The 19,172-nt window shown below is 39.6% G+C and overlaps 2 protein-coding genes across 4 annotated transcripts in view; one reads left to right on the forward strand and one right to left on the reverse strand.

The window, feature by feature from the left end:
- Window positions 1-10,024, forward strand: part of LOC127635302 (ras-responsive element-binding protein 1-like) — a 58,865-nt gene extending 48,841 nt beyond the window's left edge. Inside the window, exons 6-12 of one of the 2 annotated variants that reach the window (XM_052115226.1) lie at window positions 1-142; window positions 243-385; window positions 2,736-2,925; window positions 3,022-5,503; window positions 5,628-5,792; window positions 6,091-6,861; window positions 6,980-10,024. In XM_052115226.1, the coding sequence (XP_051971186.1) occupies window positions 1-142; window positions 243-385; window positions 2,736-2,925; window positions 3,022-5,503; window positions 5,628-5,792; window positions 6,091-6,861; window positions 6,980-7,503 (4,417 nt within the window). In that variant the 3' untranslated portion in view covers window positions 7,504-10,024. The remainder of the gene's footprint in view (window positions 143-242; window positions 386-2,735; window positions 2,926-3,021; window positions 5,504-5,627; window positions 5,793-6,090; window positions 6,862-6,979) is intronic. The other variant, XM_052115227.1, reaches the window with a different exon arrangement.
- Window positions 143-19,172, reverse strand: part of LOC127635304 (zinc finger protein 585A-like) — a 27,910-nt gene continuing 8,880 nt past the window's right edge. Inside the window, exons 10-13 of one of the 2 annotated variants that reach the window (XR_007969461.1) lie at window positions 18,147-18,749; window positions 17,267-17,374; window positions 11,209-11,858; window positions 143-245 (exon numbers count right to left, since the gene is read on the reverse strand). Coding sequence is in view for 1 of the 2 variants with exons in the window: in XM_052115231.1 (XP_051971191.1) it covers window positions 11,737-11,858; window positions 17,267-17,374; window positions 18,147-18,749 (833 nt within the window). In the remaining variant the exon portion in view is untranslated. Of the gene's footprint in view, window positions 246-10,139; window positions 11,859-17,266; window positions 17,375-18,146; window positions 18,750-19,172 lie in introns of those variants that run through there. The other variant, XM_052115231.1, reaches the window with a different exon arrangement.

Consider the following 19,172-nt stretch of genomic DNA (forward strand, 5'->3'; position numbering starts at 1 on the left):
ACACGTGAAGATCCACGAAAAGGACTCCACGCCCAGCAGTCCAATCCTGTCTCCATCCAAGCGAAGATGCTCCTCCGTCACCAAACGCAAACTAAGCCAGGACGAGGACAGTGAGCGGACCGATGAGCCATCTAGCAAAAAGGTAGGTTTAAACTCCACAGTCTTGGCCAGTGCCACTTCTGCCCCAGTACGATGCTCTCTAAGTGGGCGACATGTAGCTGATGGTGATCTGTGTGCCACAGGGCCTGGAAGATAGTGGGGCAGATGAGAAAGGTTTGAACAGAGAGCAGGAGGAAGCGCTGACCTGCCCTATCTGCTTCAAGACCCTCACCTCCAAAAATGACCTTGACGTCCACATGGAGATGCATCCTGACACTACACCGAGGTATAAATGCATACATTCACTCTCAGGAGCACATAAATACAATCAGTGTTGTTGAAAGTAACATGCTACCTTATTACACAAAAAAAGATGGCTAATTACCTTAGTTTTTATTATTATTATTTAAAGGTTTTTTTTTTCTATTGCCAAACGTTCTACCGAAATAGGTTGCATGCACTGTCATATATTGTACAAATCGCGCAGCTTGCAGTGTTGACCAATTTTTCATTTTAATGGGAACATAAAATGTCAGTTGCTGCGTAGACCTACGTTACTGGTAATGTTGAAATATGAATTACTCCGTAAATAAACTGAATAGTAATGCTTATTACTTTGAATGTTGAACTCATATCGTATGGTATTATGTTGTAAATTAAAAAAAGCAGATCGTTACTTCCAAAGATAATGTGATTATGTAAAACGCATAACCCCCATGTATCCAGTATTTGAGATTTGTAAAGAGGCATGATTTTAATGCATGAAACTGACAGGCCTGGTAATAAAGAACTACTGAAGGTTTGGTAATAGGACTTAGTTCTAGCCTATCCTTTTTGCTCAGTATATTATAGCTGTCAATTCTGCTCAGACAGGAATGTTGTCTCATTGTTTGAGGTGGGAGTTGTATTGCAGGGGGATGCCAGTAGCTGGGGCTTTAGGATGAATACTGCAGTTGCTGGGAGATATAGTGGCATGCTTTGTGCTGGAACAGTCATAATTTAACACATCCGAATAGACAGTAGACACCTCCTCTTGCTGACTAACTATGCAAAGCATTTCTGTTTCACTGTGCTACATGTATAAAGTTTGTTTTGCTTGACTCGTTCATCTTTGCTAAACTTTCGGCTTCATGCACTACCGTACATCTGCACACATAATTTTTTATACATTTTGACATGTTTGATTGGTTGCCCCTCTAGAGTTTTAGACCATAATGAAGCAATATTTGGTTTTGCATTTTGAAATACTGGTTTTATAAATATTTTTGACTAGACAACTTTATTTGCATTACTGAGAATAATAATATCTACACTAATATAATTCTGTCTGCATGTCCTCTCCCAGTCATGAGAGGCCTAAGAGGTTCTTCCTTTCTCCCCATCATGCGGCCCCCAGACTTAGGGCAAGGCAGTGGCAAGTAGAGGAAAGGGGGAAGAAAATGGAGGGGAGGGACCACAGAGGTGGTTTTGGGGAATTTAATTGGACACAGAAGGAGACTTCTGCAAGATGCATTCTACAGGACATTTTGGTACCTCAGTGTTCATGCATAAATGCATGTGGGGTGGTAGCTGTATCCTTGGAGATATACGTCTGCAGACTATCCCTCCTAAGCCACACAACCGACAGTTAGCTCCTCTGACTCTAGTTAATGGACAGCTACATACGATGGCTCTAGGTGAAAGAAGTTGGCAGGTCTTGGCTGATTGAGTTTAAGAGCAGCGTTATTGTTGTATGGAAGTGCTGCAAATTTAGCACTAATCCTGCGTAATCACAAGAGCTAAGAGTGCTAGTTAATAGGATCTACACTGCTGTGAATTGGGTTCCACTGTGAACAGTTTTTAAAGCAAAATACACATGCATACACACAGAAATAAGGATGCTTTTTAAGATACAGACTTGTTGTCTGTCTCACCCAAACTCACCACATCCAAGTAAGACTGACACTCCTATATATATATATATAAGCCATTGTGAAATAGCTAATAACAACAACAGTATCCTGGAAAGGCAATAGTAAGTGCTTAGTTTAATTAAAAGTAATGGCGCTTGAGTGCTCTTCATAACAGACAGTTAAATAAAATAAATAAATAAAAAATATATATTATAAAACCATTCCCAAGCAATGCTCCTCAACCTGTTATCGCTTTAGCACAATATGTGTCTCAGACACACTCTGATACTGATATGGGGTGGATGCACCGCAGTGTTGTCCCTTGCCCGGTATTGTGTATGTGTGCTGAGATAAAAGCAGCTTACAGTCCCTATGGGCACGTTGTCATCATGATCAGGGGCAAGGCATGCGATAAGACCCAAGCACAGGGTCACAGACATTAGCCAGCTGTCTTTGTAGCACCCAACATACACAGAAAGAGAGCTGTTGTAGGCTAGGGTGTGGTTGTCGTCCACTTTCAACTCTTCATTAACTCACTCAGGAACCTCAAGATATATTTTTCCCAGTGGGGATATCTGATATCCATGCATCTCCACAGCACATTGAAGTTTCTTTGTAATGCATCTAAAATATAATTTAATGTCAGTTTGCTATTGAGTATGATTCAATGCAAATGAACATGCATTTTAAGTGTTGTAACAATGTGTGTGGTGCAGTGTTTTACATTAGAGTTTTTATTTCTAGATGTGATTTGTGCTGCATCTCATTCCGGACACACCGTGGTTTGCTTCGCCACAATGCAGCTACCCACAAGCAGCTGCCCACAGACCTCAATGGGCAACCCTTTATCCAGAACAACCCCTCCATCCCTCTTGGTTTTAATGATCTGGTTTTTATTGACTTTTCATGCCACAAGTTCCCTCAAATTGCACAGGTAAGCAACCGAATCCACACAGTATGTAGCATGTTTATATCTAGCCTGAAAGTTCATAGAGTTTTGTGTACATTACAGTTTTATTTAAATCCACAGAGTTGGTGTGAAACGAACCTTCGCCGATGCACTGGCAAATTCCATCGTTTTGTATGTGACACCTGTGACAAAGCGTTCCCTCTTAGCTCAGCTCTGGACCTGCACAAAGCTTCTCATGAGACTTCAACTTCACCCTTAGTTATCAAAGATGAGGTTCCCACTCCTGAGAAAAGCAGCTTCATGGATTCCCTGGGCTTGCAGCATATCACTCAGGTCAAGCCATCCCCCTCTGAAGATGATGCTCGACAGGCCGAACTAGACAGCATCCGGGTTATCCACGTGGATGCTATCCAGTCCACCGTACCTCAGGAGGCTGGCCTTGTTGGAGGGGTTAACCTGTCTCTTGTGGATCCAGCAACTCTTCAAGGTCTGTCCCATAAGCAGGCTCTCAAACTACTGTCCCTTCAGCCCTTCCAGACTGGTTTTCTGGTGCAGCCAGATGGTGGTATGGTGGTGAAGCCTGTTTGTGGTGAATCCAGTATGGAGCTTTCAGATATACAACAAATACTCAAAGTAGCTTCAGCTGCACCAAACCAAATCACTCTTCCAGCCTTATCGAAGGCACCTTGCAGTGCTGTGCAGTCAGGCAACAAACAGATGCCTCCACTCAAGCCAAAGCCTTTGGTGGCTCCCAGAACCAGTATGGTAGCATCAACCCCTCCACCCCTACTGAACATCCAGCAAGCTTCACTGGGCTGCATCAGCCCCAGCCTCCCACCTCCAGCCAGCCATCCTCTCAAGACTGCCAGGGAGCTCTCCTCATCTTCTGCACCCTCTTCCACAGAGAGGATACAAATGGAAGCTGAGTGCATGGGAGATGCCCATACCCCGATGGACAGAGATGAAAAGCATATCAAGCAGGAAATTGGCAAGTTGGAAGAGAACACTGGAAAGAAGGGAACCTCTCAAAAAGGCTCGTACCCTTGCCGATTTTGTGACCAGGTCTTTGCGTTCTCTGGTGTGCTGCAGGCACATATGCGTTATCATATGGGCATCCTACCCCACCAATGTAACATCTGTGACTATGTTGCACCAGACAAGGCAACGCTGATTCGTCATTTCAGAACACATAGCGGTGAGCGGCCCTATATCTGCCAACTTTGTCATTACCCATTCACTGTCAAGGCTAACTGTGAGCGTCACCTTCGCAAGAAGCACATGAAAAACAACCGCAAGGAAATTGAGAAAAATATTAAGTATGTTACCTCATCCACAGCAGACATTCTGGAGCAGGCTGGGACTAAAGAAAATATCTGTTGCTTTTGTGGGAAGGACCTAAAGACCTTCCGGGCTCTACAGATTCACTTGCGCACCCACAATGGCTGCCAACGAAAGCCATTTGAGTGCAAGTGCTGTGGAGCAGCCTTCTTCGCTAAGCGTAATTGTATACATCATCTTCTAAAACAACATCCAGAGGTCCAAGAACAGGATATTAAACAGCACATCACCCTAGTAGCTGCATCAACCCAAAATAGCCCAATTGCATCTCCTCTCAATGGGATTTCTCCTAGCACTTTGGTGCAGTCTATCAAAGTGGAGGACCTCAGCTTCTATGGTGCAGATATGAATCAACCCCTGGACTTCTCTAACAAAAGTCGTGGAGGTAGCAGTGCTGGAAGTGTGAGCGGATCCCCTGGAATCAAAATTGAACCTGCCTCTTATGGCTCATCAATGGAACCCATTGATCTCTCTATTCCTAAGAATCCCACAAAGAAGCTTAAACAAGATGCTACATTGCCAAAAGAGATTAAGAAAGAACAGTCATCCATTAGCATACTTGCACAGGCTCTTCAGGTTGATAGACCCGTTGATGAAAAGTCCCAACAGATTGGCCGATGCCAGCTCCCTGTGGTCTTGACCTCCCTTACAGGTAGCACTAATACTTCAGGAAGAGCCTTGCGTCTAAAGCCCCTGCTTCCTAAACCCTGCTCTACTGCTGTGAAGGAGCTTCCGCCATTAGCATCCATAGCTCAGATCATCTCCTCTGTTTCTGGAGCCCCTGACCTTCTTAAACGGGAGAAAACTAATAGCCTTCAGCCTGATTCTGATACAGTTGGCAGGCAAGAATCACCAGATTCCATGACAGATGAGCTCCACTTGGACAGCTCCAAGAAGAGGTCCAGGAAAAGGCCTAACAGCAGCACACCGAAAGGGAAACCTGTGATGAATGCAACAGAGCCAAATATCGATTTGGAATCCAGTGGGGAGTTTGCGAGTGTTGAGAGGATGTTGTCAACCACTGATGCCAACAAGTTCAGTGCTTATCTTCAGACCAACTCAATTGAGCAAGCAAGAAAAGGGGGACAGCAGCAAAGTGCTAGTGACAAGAAAGAGATGAAAGATGAGAAACGCGCTAAACCCCAACAGTCCAAAGGGAAGAAGAATGCATACTCAAATTCTGTACAAAAGATGACCTGTCCCTTCTGTCCTAGAGTCTTTCCTTGGGCCAGCTCGCTCCAGCGCCACATGTTAACACACACAGGTAGTCTTGAATGTACAGTTTTCACTATATAGTGACTACATCACTATAGCTTTTTTGGTGTTGCTGTGTTACCTATTGCAGCAAGTGGGTAATTATTATTAAAATAAATTCTGAATTCTTACAGGTCAGAAGCCATATCCTTGTCCCCAGTGTGATGCCTACTTCTCGACCAAGTCCAACTGTGAGCGGCATCTTTTACGCAAACATGGTGTTTCCAACCGAGTGCTTAGGCGCAATGGTGTCATGCCTAAGCTTAAGGAAGGTGATGAGGGCTCACCAGAGAGTGCAGGTATGAACACGAATATATACTAAAAACATTAAATTGTTTATATATTTCAAACAGAAATAGATTTTGATATGAAAGGAGACTTAAACATAATGTAATCTAATTGGTAAACTTTTTACTTGTTTATTTTATTTGTTTAGCATAAAATGGGGGAGCTTTGAATTATAAAATGAAAAGAAATTTGCTTTATACACTGTCACATTCAATATTTAATAAATTCTTGAAGATTTTTTCTGACACAGTTATTTTTAGAGATTAAATGGTAGCTTGCAAATTTGTAATGTGTCAATGTGTATTTTAGAGAGCACATCTGAGACTGAGCTTCCCATGGGTGAAGCAATGGATCTCACAAGGATCGACCCAGAGAAGCCTGTTGCATCTGATGCTGAGAAACCCTCACCAGCTAAGCCGACAGAAGCAGCTGTAATGGAGCCTCTTCCTCACAAAGAGGAGGTTGACTCAGCAGCGCTTAAGTCTTTGAAGCACAGTGACCCAGAAAAACAGGATGACGATTCCCTTAGCAATACGTCCCTTGATTTCAACTCTTCATTTAAGCCAGTGGACTTCAAGTCTGCTGAGAATGAACAACCACATTCTTCACCTGTAGCAGATGGAGATGTGTCTGACAAAGCAAACCCTCAGGAAGAGTCCAAGTTCACCTGTAAAAGTTGCAACAAGAGCTTCCGCTATGCTGCCACCTTGACCAGACATGAGAAAGTTCACCTGCTGGACGTAGCATTGGACTCAACTAATATACCTCCTAAAACAGATGATCCAGTAGTACCAGTAGTACCTTGTGAAACTAAGAAAGAGGTTGAAGAAGAGGAGGAGAAATGCTTAAGGAAGGGCACAGCACAGAACGAGGGAATGGGCAGTGTGGTGGATAGTGATTCTGAAGAGGATAAAGAGGAGCGGAGTGATGAAGAGGGAGCTGCAACAGAACCAAAGAGTGTTGAGGGAGAGGCAGAGGAACTTGGCAGCAAGCCGGACAAGAGGAAAAAGGTGTGCAATATATGTAACAAACGTTTCTGGAGCCTTCAAGACCTCACCAGACACACACGTTCTCACACAGGTAATGAACACATTTCAATACTGAACGTTTTAGGTCAGTCAGTACTTGGAGTACTTCAAGTAGCTGTTCTTTGATGAACTAAATGTTTCTTATTATGTTCCTGGCATGTTTGTATCAGGTGAGAGGCCTTACAAGTGTCAGACATGTGAGCGCACCTTCACCCTGAAGCACAGTCTTGTCCGGCACCAGCGAATACACCAGAAACCACGTGAAGCTGATGGCGAAGGGTTGTGTGGGGTCACCGGTGGAGCAGACGAAGATGGCTTCAGCGGTCGCTCTGCCAGTGAAGGCGAGTGCACACCCACCAGCACCAATCCACCTTCTGAGAATGAAAGTGAACTAACAGAGACTGTGAAAGTGGAACCAACCCCCCGGAAGAAAGAGGAGGATTATGCACCAGCTGACAAGGTGAAGGAGATGGTGGAGTTTACACCAACCTCCCTGAATGAGGAGACCGAAACTGCACCAGCTATAGAGACTCCCAAAAATCCTCCAGCAGAAGAACAAGCCTCGAATTCACCCACATCATCTGATGTAGAGCCATCAGATGGATTCCTCGAAGGTTCACTGGTGATCCACACCAAGCCCACTACTGAGCACATTTTGCCCATCTCCGAGCCACCACTTCTTGGTGTGGAGTGAAGAGGGACTCATCCTCTCCTTTGTGGTGAAACATTGTGCTGCAACAAAAAGCAGTGCCATATAACAAAAGGACATTGCAATGAAAAGAGAATCAATGACTGATTCCAAGTGCCTTTCTACTTTTTTGCTATATCTTTATCAGCATTTATATTGATCTATAGTTGATTTTTATAGTGTTTTACAATGATTATTATGATTTGTTTTTTTCATCTTGAGAGAACTACTTTAAGCAATATATGATCAAATTACTATAACATATTGTATAGTTCAGCGACAGCAAAAACTGTCCTTTAAGTAGCAGGTTTATACCATTATCCAGCAAAGGCTGAGATTAACAAGAGGACATTTCTACTGAGAGGCTTGAACCCAAGTGCACAACTGGAAAGACGATTTGTTCATCAAAGGGCTTCTCTGTGACTTTTCGTCCTCCTTTCTTTGTCTGTACTTTCCCCTTTTTAGTTATTCCTTCAACGACAAAGACTTCCAGAGTTATTGTTTTATCGCGATAATGAGCTCTGCTGTTATGAGTGCAATGTCATATAGTTTTTTGGGGACAGCCAAGCAAAGTTCAGATTGTCAAACTCTGGAAGGTGTTCAAAAGCCTTCACACAAAATATATGGGCAATGTTTGCCCAAAAAGGTGATTTTGTCCAATATCCATAGTTGGCGTTAGCATTTGGGACAAAGGATGGACGTTTTTAACAAGGAAACGGCAATGTTTTTAATTAAAGGGCTCATGGATTGCTTTCATTCAAGCCCAGTTTCAACTATGTAAAAACAAGAATAAAAATCAAACACAAGTAAATAGCCCACAATTATGAATAGAATGTTCTTGAGAAAAAAACTGAAACGTGTTCCTGTGTCCAGGGTTACCGTCTTCCAAAATCTAACTTTTTAAGCCTTACTCCTATCTTCTGAGCTTCAGGCAGGTGTCTCAATTTCGGCCAGGCTTATGAGCTAGAATTCATGATGTACTTGAACCCTGTCGCCCTGCTGCCTACTGCTGGGAAGTGTCTCCCTGCAGAGCTCCTCAACTAGGAGGACACCATGTCAATCCTACATTCTTTTGTAGCCTTTGAAGTCTCTTTGGCCTCTCAGTTTTATGAACTTGTGTTGTAAAGAAACCTCAGACACAAACAAAGCAAACCTCAATAGGCATGGAGACTGTTTGAAATCACATGGACTGGTAAGCATCTTCAAATACAAGACTTTTGATTTCCTGGAGCAGCTGTCTACCAAATGGATGACTGTCGATCAGCACGCCACTGGTGTATGACGTCATTGAAATGGAATATTGAAGCAATAGTGGTTTCCTTTACTGGGGACAGTGAGAGAGCACTTCCCTTATTGGATGTGTTTGTATCGTCTCAAGATCAGGATGTGTGTGTCCCCTAGTGGTGTTAATCCAGCATCTCATGCTCAGGCATGAGACTTGTAGTATTGGATGAACTTGAATGCAATTGCAATCACTTTCTCAATCTGTGTATTCTGTGACTTCTGCTTGTCTTGATGACTTTTCCTGGGTTCATGTGAGTGTGTTTTGTGTTGGTTGTGTGCAGAAGTGGTTGGTTTCTTGGTAAAAATGCTTATGGACTGTTTTTAATGTATTTATTATGACCCAGTGTTGGTGAAGAAGTAAATGTGGAGAAGCCATGTATTAACACAAATATGCTGCATAAAAAATGATTGAAATTCATTACTTAGCATCCCAGCTTTGATCTGGGTCTTCGATAAGAAAAATCACTTTTGATCCAAAAGCTTTACGTAGAACTTTGTGTGAATTTGATAGAATGTGTTGTCTGTTTCAGTTGTCTTTATATTATTATTTTGATTGATTAATGACTGTTTGACAGAGAGATACAAGTTGTTTTCATTTATATGTTTTTTGTGTATACAACTGTGAAATTCACTGTGTTATTCTACTATGGGTGAATCTGTAGGGTAGTATTGCATGATAACCTTTTTATGTTGTTCATTCAGTTATTGATTATTTTATTGTTTTGCCCCACTGGTGCCCCACTCTGTCTCTCTCTCAGGGTTCTAACAAAAAGGCTTTTTCAAAATTATAATTTTCCTAAGTTGAAAAAAATAATTCTCTCCATCTTTGATTTTGAATTAGTGAACCATAAATCAATACTTTTTAGCACTTGACTGTGAATTCAAATGAACAGGGTGGAGTTATCAAATCCACATTCCTCTCATGGTTTTTCTACAAGATTCGTTCTCCGTTTTCCCTTCGTTTTTTATCCTCCCTGTCTCTAAGAAATAATGGAGACCTGTCACTGTTTGACATGATGACTGATGTACAAGGGAGATTTGTTTCGCTGCTACATCCCCAAAAATAATTCTACTGGACATAAATGGAACCAGAATCACCAGAACATTTTTTGGTACACTACTATTGTTCTTTGAGTGCTTCAGAATCAGAAATGTAAGCTGTTCTGCATCAAAAATATTCAAGCAATAAAGATATAATAAAGAGAAGTAATTGTGAGATAATTTGATAGATTTGTTTGTCATTTTTCAATCACTGCTTGGAGTTTTTTAGTCCAGGATTATTTTATGCTTGTTTACCTCTCTTTCATGTTATTTTGACAAGCAGAAAATGTACTGGCAGTAAAGACTCATCAATGGTAGGCCATTATTATTAATGGCCTACAATTATTACTGTCAATACCTGGCCCCTTGATATGGCTTGAGTCCCTCTTTCACTGTAGGGATTTTTTTGTCACCCATTTTATCTTCCACCAGGTGAAACTGTAATTGATAGAAAGGTAATCGAACATCTCTCTTCATCAAGCACTATTTGAAGTATCATGCATGTCCGTAGCACAAACAGTGTGTGATGAGTTCAATGCCAAAGCTTAATACTTGGGGTTAAGGGTTTGTGCAAATTCAGAACCCTAAGTGTGAGCAATAGTAAGAGATGACTTCCTTAGCAAACACCACTAACAAGTTTTACTTGGACACGGTGGTTAGTCTTGTGCATCTCTTTGGCATTAACTTCAGTGAGAGAGAAAAAAAAAACAATGCTTACTTATTACTATTATCTTCAGACAGTAAGTGGGGAAACTCTTTAATTTGTAACTAAATACCTTTGGACTGAACATTAGAAGCTATTCTTAATTTAATTAAAATGTATTATAAGTTGTCATGTATACAACAACTTTGGTGCATGGTCAAAGTAATACAATAAAACAACAGTAATGAAATTCATTAAGAATTGGTGGTGATAGATTTGCATCCTTGTAAGCAGGCTGTGCTAAAATTTGTGGAATAGATTTAATCTTGGTACAATGTGTTAAACAGCTGAGATCATAATCAAGTTAGCCAAAATAGAAGTTAATATAAGGTGAAGTGTGCAATTTCTGTGCGCTACTAGTGGCATCAAAAAGAACAGCAAAACATTTTTTTTTTCAAAAGATTGGCTTTGTCATTGGTCGACAAACAGATAGTGCTGCGTATATTCAAGCCATTGGTTGAGCCAATAATGCTGTTTAATTTTTTTGACAGGACCAAAGCGCCACAATATTTGCACTTTATTGTTTCTCTGTTTTTTAAGCTGGGATCTGGGAAAGTATTTAAACATTTAACAAATTGCACATATCACCCTAAACACATTTCATCTATACCTGCTTTTAACTAACTTTAAATCTAAAGTTTTCTATTATATCATGGCTGAATGCTTATTTAAAATAATATCACCTGCTGGAAAGATCTGCTGTAGTTTAAGGTGCCCTCCATGATAGAAGCTCTTCTCAGAGTAGGTCAACGGTTAAGACTTTCTCTCCAGAAGATCTTGTAATTGGCTGTAGTTTATGTATATCTCTACAAATTCTCAAAGTGAGCATGCTAGTCAAGTTTGAGGCCTCCTCACTGGATAGTTCTCAGAGTAATGATGGTGATTGTTTTCCATAAGAATCAAACAATAAATAAGGTCTCCAGCTTCACAGAAACTTTGCTAACACTGAAAATACTGGCTTTTCCACGATGTGAACAAAACATTGTGTTGTGTGGTTCTTAGTTTGACTAAAACACACTGAATGCATTGATGTGGATTCTTCTTGACATGGAAGTTCTTTGTCTCACTCAATACTACCTTGCAAACTACAGAGGTTGGAGTCTTCATATATACAGACTTCTCCCGAGAGTCCGTTTAGGATGAAAATGTCCATGTTAGATTATTTGACAAGGTGAGACCAAACCCATTTTTCCATTCTCATCCAATCTCTTTTAACATGGATCATCTTTAAAAGTCAATGCTGATACTGGACTGGATGGAGCTGAAGAAACCGTAACAGCGTTCACATCATCCATTATGGCAAAGCAGTTTTCTTCTGATTTGACTTGACATTCTGCAAAAACAAACCAGTGTATTTACTTTGCAAGAAGAATTACATTTGACATGTTTTATGAATTAGATGCATATATTTACAGGTATTATCTTTTCAGTAGGTAGTTTGTGAGGATCATGATAAAAGATGTAAAGATGCAATATGTAAGTTCCATTTTCTTTTAACATTATACATTTACCATTAGTTTATTTTCAAATTCTTGTTCACAACTTACAACCCCATTTCCAAAGAAGTTGGGACAGTATGAAAAAAATGCTAATTAAATAGGTAGTAATTTCTAAATTATATTCACCCTTTGCTAAATTGTAAACATTACAACTACACATATGATGTTTTACCTTTTGAATTTCATTGCATTTTTTTATTTACGGTAATATCAAATCAGATGATTGCAACACGCCCCAAAAAGGTTGAGACGGGGGCAATTTAAGGCTAATAACAAATTGACGAGTTAAAATAAGGCAATGTGAAACAGGAGATGTTAAACAGATGAGGCAATTATGTCGTAGTATATAAGAATTGGAGAGGGAATTAGCTGCTAATCCGCTAGTGAAAAAAGTTAGAAGACCTTGAGAATCGTAAACGCCGAAACAATGTCTGAATTGTTGGAATTCCAGAGTACGAAGAAGGCAGAGATGAGGTGAAATTCCTAGACGAGCTCTTCCCGAGTCTGCTCGACATAACAGACCAAAAGCTGGAAATTGAGTGATCTCACAGAGTCACGGCTCAGAAATCCGCAGAGGGAGACGGGCCCCGATCAATTCTGGCCAAATTTTTGAGATCATCTTATAAAGATCTTGTGATACATGAGGCGAGGTGTAAAGGAAGACTTTCTTGGAAGAACCACAGCATTTTCTAGTTTGGAGGTTGTTTTTTGCACCAATGTTGGAATGTGGTCTTTATAGTTCTATTTTTTATATTTTTTCTAATATGTCAAAATGTCAAATGTTAATATGAGTGGATTGTCTCTCTCCACATGGCATATTAATAGGTTAGGGCATGCCATAAAAAGGAAGGTTTTTTCTTTTCTTAAACATAAGAAATATGATATTGTGTTTCTTCAAGAAACGCATATTTCCCTGCAGGAAGCTAAAAGATTTGGGAAGATATGGTGTGGGCATGTTTTCTTTAGTGCTGGTTCAAGTAAGAGCAGGGGAGTCATTACGTTGATAAGTAATACATCTAAATTAAAATGTCTCAAACAGATTAATGATAAATTAAGGAGAGTCATTATTGTTTTAGCAGAAATTCAGGGGATAAGGTTGATTTTGGCTAATATTTACGCACCTAATTCTGATGATCAGGGCTTCTTTATAGATCTTGAAGGAATGTTGCAAGCCGCTGACACCCTCATGATATAATATTGGGAGGAGACTTTAATCTTTTGATAGACTCAGTCCTTAATCATATTGACACAAATGTGTGCAAGCCCCCTAGAGTTCACAGGATGTGTACATATCTTGGTCTTACAGATATTTGGAGAGTTTTAAACTCATCTTTGTGGACTATAATTCTTTTTCATCAGTCCATAAGATTTATTCAAGAATAGATTTTTTTTAATATATATCCAAGTTCCTCATTTCATCTGTTGTTGATTGCTCAATTGGAAACATCTTAGTCTCAGATCACGCCCTGGTGAATTTAGAGGTGTTGCCACATACGTAGAAAAATAAATCATATAGTTTGTATTTGAATGTATCCCTTTTAAAAAATCCTGAATTCCACCAAAAAAATGTAATCACAAGAACTTGTGGAACTGGAAGGGAATATTAAAGATGCTGAGGCAGAGCTTAAGTGCCGAATGTCTTCTGATGGCCTCAGAGAATTTATTTAATTGAAATACAGATATAATACTATTTTGTCAAGGATGCTGGAATTTTGGCTATTCAGGGCAAGACAGTCATTCTTTGAGTCGGAGGACAAGGTAGAGAAGCTTTTGGCTAGATATATAAAGTATCTAGAATCTAGAAATCTGTTGGTGGTGAAATATTTTCCTTGGCCATTGATATTAATACTGCTTTTAAATAATTCTATCTTGATCTCTATAGTTCCACATCTTCGTCTACTGATGAAGATATTAGATACTCTGAGGAACCAACTCCCTAAACTGATGACAGAGCAAAAAAATGATCTTGATTCTGAGATAACATTGGAGGAGATTGGCAAGGTAATTAAGCTCTTGTCTACAGGCAAGGCTCTGGTGCCAGATGGCTTTGCTGCTGAATTTTTTTAGATCTTATGCTACAAAACTGGCTCCACTTTTGTTAGAAGTTATTCAGAAGCATTAAAGAATGGAAAGCTTCCGCCAACCATGACACAAGCTCAGTCTGATTCTTAAAAAAGGACAAAGATCCAAGTGAGTGTAAGAGTTACCGTCCAATTTCCCTGATCCAGCTAGATTTAAAAATATTGTCAAAAATGTTGGCTATCTGATTAAGTAAAGTTATGATATATTTTATACATATAGATCAGGTGGGAATTATTTGGGGCCACAGCTCTTCTGATAACATCAGGTGTCTCATAAATATCATGCTGTCAGTGGCAAATGATCAGACTCCGGTCGCTGCTATCTCACTTGATGCCAAAAAGGCATTTGATATGGTGGAATGTGATCATCTTTTTAAGATTTTGAAAATAAACAGGATTAAGTTACTTTATAGACACCCGATAGCGGCGGTACAAACAAATTGATTAATTTCTGTTATTTTACTCTGAACAGGGGCACCTGGCAGGGTTACCCTCTTTCCCCATTATTGTTCTGTCTTGCCCTGGAACAATTAGCAGCCACGATAACAAAGGAGGATGATTTTACAGAGGTGGTGGTGGGACATATGGCGGATAAGCTTTTGCTTTACACAGATGATATTTTATTAGTCATCTCCGACACCACTAGATCTATGCCTTGCCTCCATAGAATTATTGATTCCTTTTCTAAATCCTGGGATACAGAGTCAATTAGCCTAAATCTGAAGCTTTGGCTCTGACAGCGTTCTGCCCAGTAACGGCTGAAAAGCTGGGTGCCTTCCAGTGGCCTAAACAGGGCATTAAGTATTTGGGTATTTTATTCCCAGCAAATTTGTGTGATTTAGTTAGAGTTAATTTTGACCCCTTAATAAAAAGGTTTTTGAGCAATGTGAGCAGGTGGCTTCATTACATTTATCTATGATCTATTGGAAGGTTAATGTTATTAAAATTGTATTCCAATATTCTACGTGCTACAGTCTCTCCCTTTAGATGTCCCCCTCTCTTATTTCAAGCAATTTGATAGAAGAGTGAAGTCCTTAATTTGGAATGGTAAACCTCCCAAATTACATTTCAATAAGTTACATAGGCCGATTGACAAAGGTGGGCTAGGCCTGCACAAGATTTTGTTTTATTACGCATTCAGTTTCAGACATTTGGCTCATTGGTCGCTTTCACCTGAGAGAGCCCCTCCCTGGTTTTGTATTGAACAGGATGTTATTATCCCTATTTTGCCATTGCAAAGCCTTTCTATTAAACTAACTGGAGAAGTTATGTCACACCTTGTTATCTTGCATTTGCACACCGTATGGACAAAAGTGTCTTAATTCGGACATTTATTTAAATGTTGCCTCAGGCATCTGGATGAACCCAAAATTGCATATTAATAAATTTCCTTTATGCTGGTAAGAGTGGATTGTTGGCAGATATCTGGAAGTGGTGATTACTGCCTTTGGAAAAGGTCTTGAGGCATCAGTGTATTATTATTACCTGTTAATTCAGAGTCTGGGAGACGGAGCTTCAACTTCTCTCGAGATTATGGGAGAAAAACTAAAACTTCGTATTGGAGGAGGGAATGTGGGCTAGGATTCTAAAAAAGTCTACATGTAGAGCTGCAAGGTTGAGTCAGATGCAATTTAAGATTTTACATTGATTCTATTGGACCCCCCTAGATTGTATAGACTTGGTCTCAAAAACACGCCCACCTGCTGGCGATGCCAATCAGAAAACGGGGACACAACCCATGTTTTTTGGTGGTAAGTTAAGATCCAAGAATTTTGGTTGAAGGTTCAAAATTTTATGTGTGATGTATTGGGTATTTAAATTTAATTTTGCCCCAGACTCTATATTCTAGGCGATGGGACAGTTATTAATATAGGGGATGGGTTCATAAATAATTGGGTCCTGGCTGGTGTCATGATCGGAAAACAGTTCATCCTTTGGGAATGGAAGTCAGCTGGAGTGCCCTCATTTCGGAAGTGATGCACAGAGTTGGACAGGTTGGCGGCATTTGAGGGGATGATTGAGAAGGCTGGGCAACATGGGTTTATTTAATAAAAAATGGGATAGTTATTTGGATTTATTGGAGGGCTCTCAGGGGGAGACAGTGGAGGGAGATAATTAATTTTAAATGTGTGTGTGATTCTTATTCTAAAAACATTCTGTTGATTTTTATGTTTATTTATGTGTCATTACTTTACTATCAGACCACTGAGGTGCGTGTTTGTGTCGGTTGGGAGGTACGGAGTGAAGGGTTTAAGTTAATATAATTTGATTCCGTATTTTCTGTCGTGTTTATTTAATCTGTCACTGGAATCAATAAAAGATTTTAATAACAAAAAAATTTAATAAATGAAGACCTCGTACAATTGTGCTGCTGAAGACCTACATGATGGATGAATGGGGAAAAATTCCACTTTTTAAACTTAACAAACTTGTGTCTTCAGTGCCCAAATGCTTAATAAGTGTTGTAGGAAGAAATTGTGATGTTTCACAGTGGTAAACACTTTTTTTCCATTTGACATGTTTTCACATTAGAAAAGTGTGTGAATCTCATGTACAAACATTTATTGTAAAAGTTCTCAAATTTTGGAACACTTCTACGTTCATACAAATCTCTTGAATACTCTTGAATATTACTGGCATTATACTTTATTGAAATGATCCTTTATTGAAATGAAGTTCAAATTAAGTTTCTACACAGTTGTGATTTTTAGACTTTAAGATTAAACTCCAATTGTGTCACGGGAAATAACATAATGAATATACACGAAGGAATTTAATTATTCACCATATATTCTCGGACAACCAGGTAAACAACAAGCATTTTTGCATAATGCAATGTTTATTTTAAAAATAAGAAAATAAAAATGTTTCAAAGGTGTTTATTTGATCATGCAGTGATGTGAAGTATATTAACATAAGATAAGACCACCGAGATAGTAGAAGATATTATTGTTGTACCCAAAATCACAACAATAACATGTTAGATGAAAATATAAAGGCTAAAAATGTTGCAAATTTTCTCTATGATGGCACATTTCATTCAGTTTTTTTGAAGGAGAGGCCGGTAGTTAATTTTCTCTTTCATCTATTCAAAATGTAAGAAAAGGCTTAAAATACATATATTTTTGAACATTTGCTGTTTAAAAGTAAGATATGCTTACCATATTCAAGAGACTCTGGTTCTTGCTTGACTTCTACAGCTGAGCTGGATGTACCAACACCAACAGTCACCTTCACAACTTCCTTCGTTACTGGGGACTCCTTCCCCGCTGTAAAGCATTCAATTACAATGATAGACAGCACAATTATAGATCAGCATCAGGGCCGTTTCTGAGAGTATGGGGGTGCTAAGCAAAATCCTACTTGCATTTTGTTCGCATGCTCTAGAGGTAGACTGATACTGAATATCGGTTTTACCAATTAATCAGTGCAGACAGTTGCTTTTTGGAACCATCAGTTATCTGCAAAAATCAATGCCAATAGTTGGCGATACTTTTCTTTTAAATTCTTCTGTGGCCTGTGCTGGAGGATTCTACAGTATACCAGCGGTCTCTTGAGGTGAAATAAAACAAACACTGACGCTATGTGGGAATTTGTTGAATCAAAATCTTTCATCATTGACATAAAAAAAAAAATCTATTGGCCGATTATTTGACTTTTCCACCACCTTAGTTCCTAGTATCAACAAAATTCACTAGCAGTCAACCTCTAATCTAAACAGAAAGTGTATTTAACCAAAGTGGCTTCAACTTCTCTTTTCATTTCTATTTTGCTCCAATTTCCCCAGAAGTGATCTCTTTGTTTTCTTAAAGAAATAGGATGGAAACGCTGCTTTACTCGCAAATTGTGTTTGTGACTGTCCAAATTTATGCATAAATTAAACTTGTAACTTGGCTGGAAACATGACTAATGATGACATTTTTCATTGTATGGATATGAACAACTTGCACATAAGAAAGTCATACAGTTTAGAATGACATGAGGGTGAGAAAAAGACAATTTTCATTGTTGAACCATTCCTTTAATATTTTCTAGACTTACCTGCATGCATTACACGCAAGTGTTTTTTCATGGATGACGAATGTGCGAAGAATTTGAGACATACTGGGCATTGGTAAGGCTTCTCCCCCGTGTGACTCCGCAGATGTACGGACAGATGTGCAAACTGTCTGTAAGTCTTCTTGCACTGAGGGCACTGGTAAGGTTTCTCTCCGGTGTGCACCCTCTGATGAACCGCCAAATCTTTGGCTTGGCCAAATCTCTTCCCACATTCGGGGCACTCAAACTTAGGTTTATTCTCTTTGGTGTGAGTACGCAGGTGAACCTTAAGGTGTCCCGGCTGACTGAATATCTTATTACATTTAGGACACTCGTGTTGTCCTTCCGAGTGAGTTCGTCGGTGGAGAACGAGACTGCTAGGATGACTGAAGCTTCGCTCGCACTGGGAGCATTGAAAGAGTTCGTCACCCCTGTCGTAATGATGGCGACGCTGATGACGCAAAAGGTCTGAAAGTTTGACAAATCCTCTGCCGCACTCCGAGCATTTGTGAGGTCTCTCTCTCTCGTGAACATATCGCACGTGTTTCCTGAGGCCGGCTGCTTGAGTAAACGTCTTCAGACACAGACTGCAGGTATGAGAGACCCCTAAAAAAAGAAGATCAGGTTAACATCTGTTTCATGTTTAAAGAAATTGCCAAAGTAAGATGTTTCCTTATAGGAAAAATTATATGTCCAAATATGTGCCTGAAAATTAAAAGAATAGTTCACCCAAAAATTTAAATCCTCAAATAATTTACTCACCCTTGTGCCATCCCAGATGTGTATGACTTTCATTCTTCTGCAGAGCTGAAATATTCTTCTAAAAACCTTAATATGTGTTCAGTAGAAGAAAGAACATCATACACAACTGGGATGGCATGAAGGTGAGTAAATGATCAGATAATTGTTACTACAACGGGGTTTTCATTGAATATTAATTACAATAACTGTCTGTTTATTTCTGATAAACAAGCTTCAGAAACAACTTTATTAAAATAGCATCTTTCAGTCCTTTGGTGGCATGCATAC

Source organism: Xyrauchen texanus, chromosome 42 (assembly GCF_025860055.1).
Source record: "Xyrauchen texanus isolate HMW12.3.18 chromosome 42, RBS_HiC_50CHRs, whole genome shotgun sequence".
NCBI classification, from domain to species: domain Eukaryota; kingdom Metazoa; phylum Chordata; class Actinopteri; order Cypriniformes; family Catostomidae; genus Xyrauchen; species Xyrauchen texanus.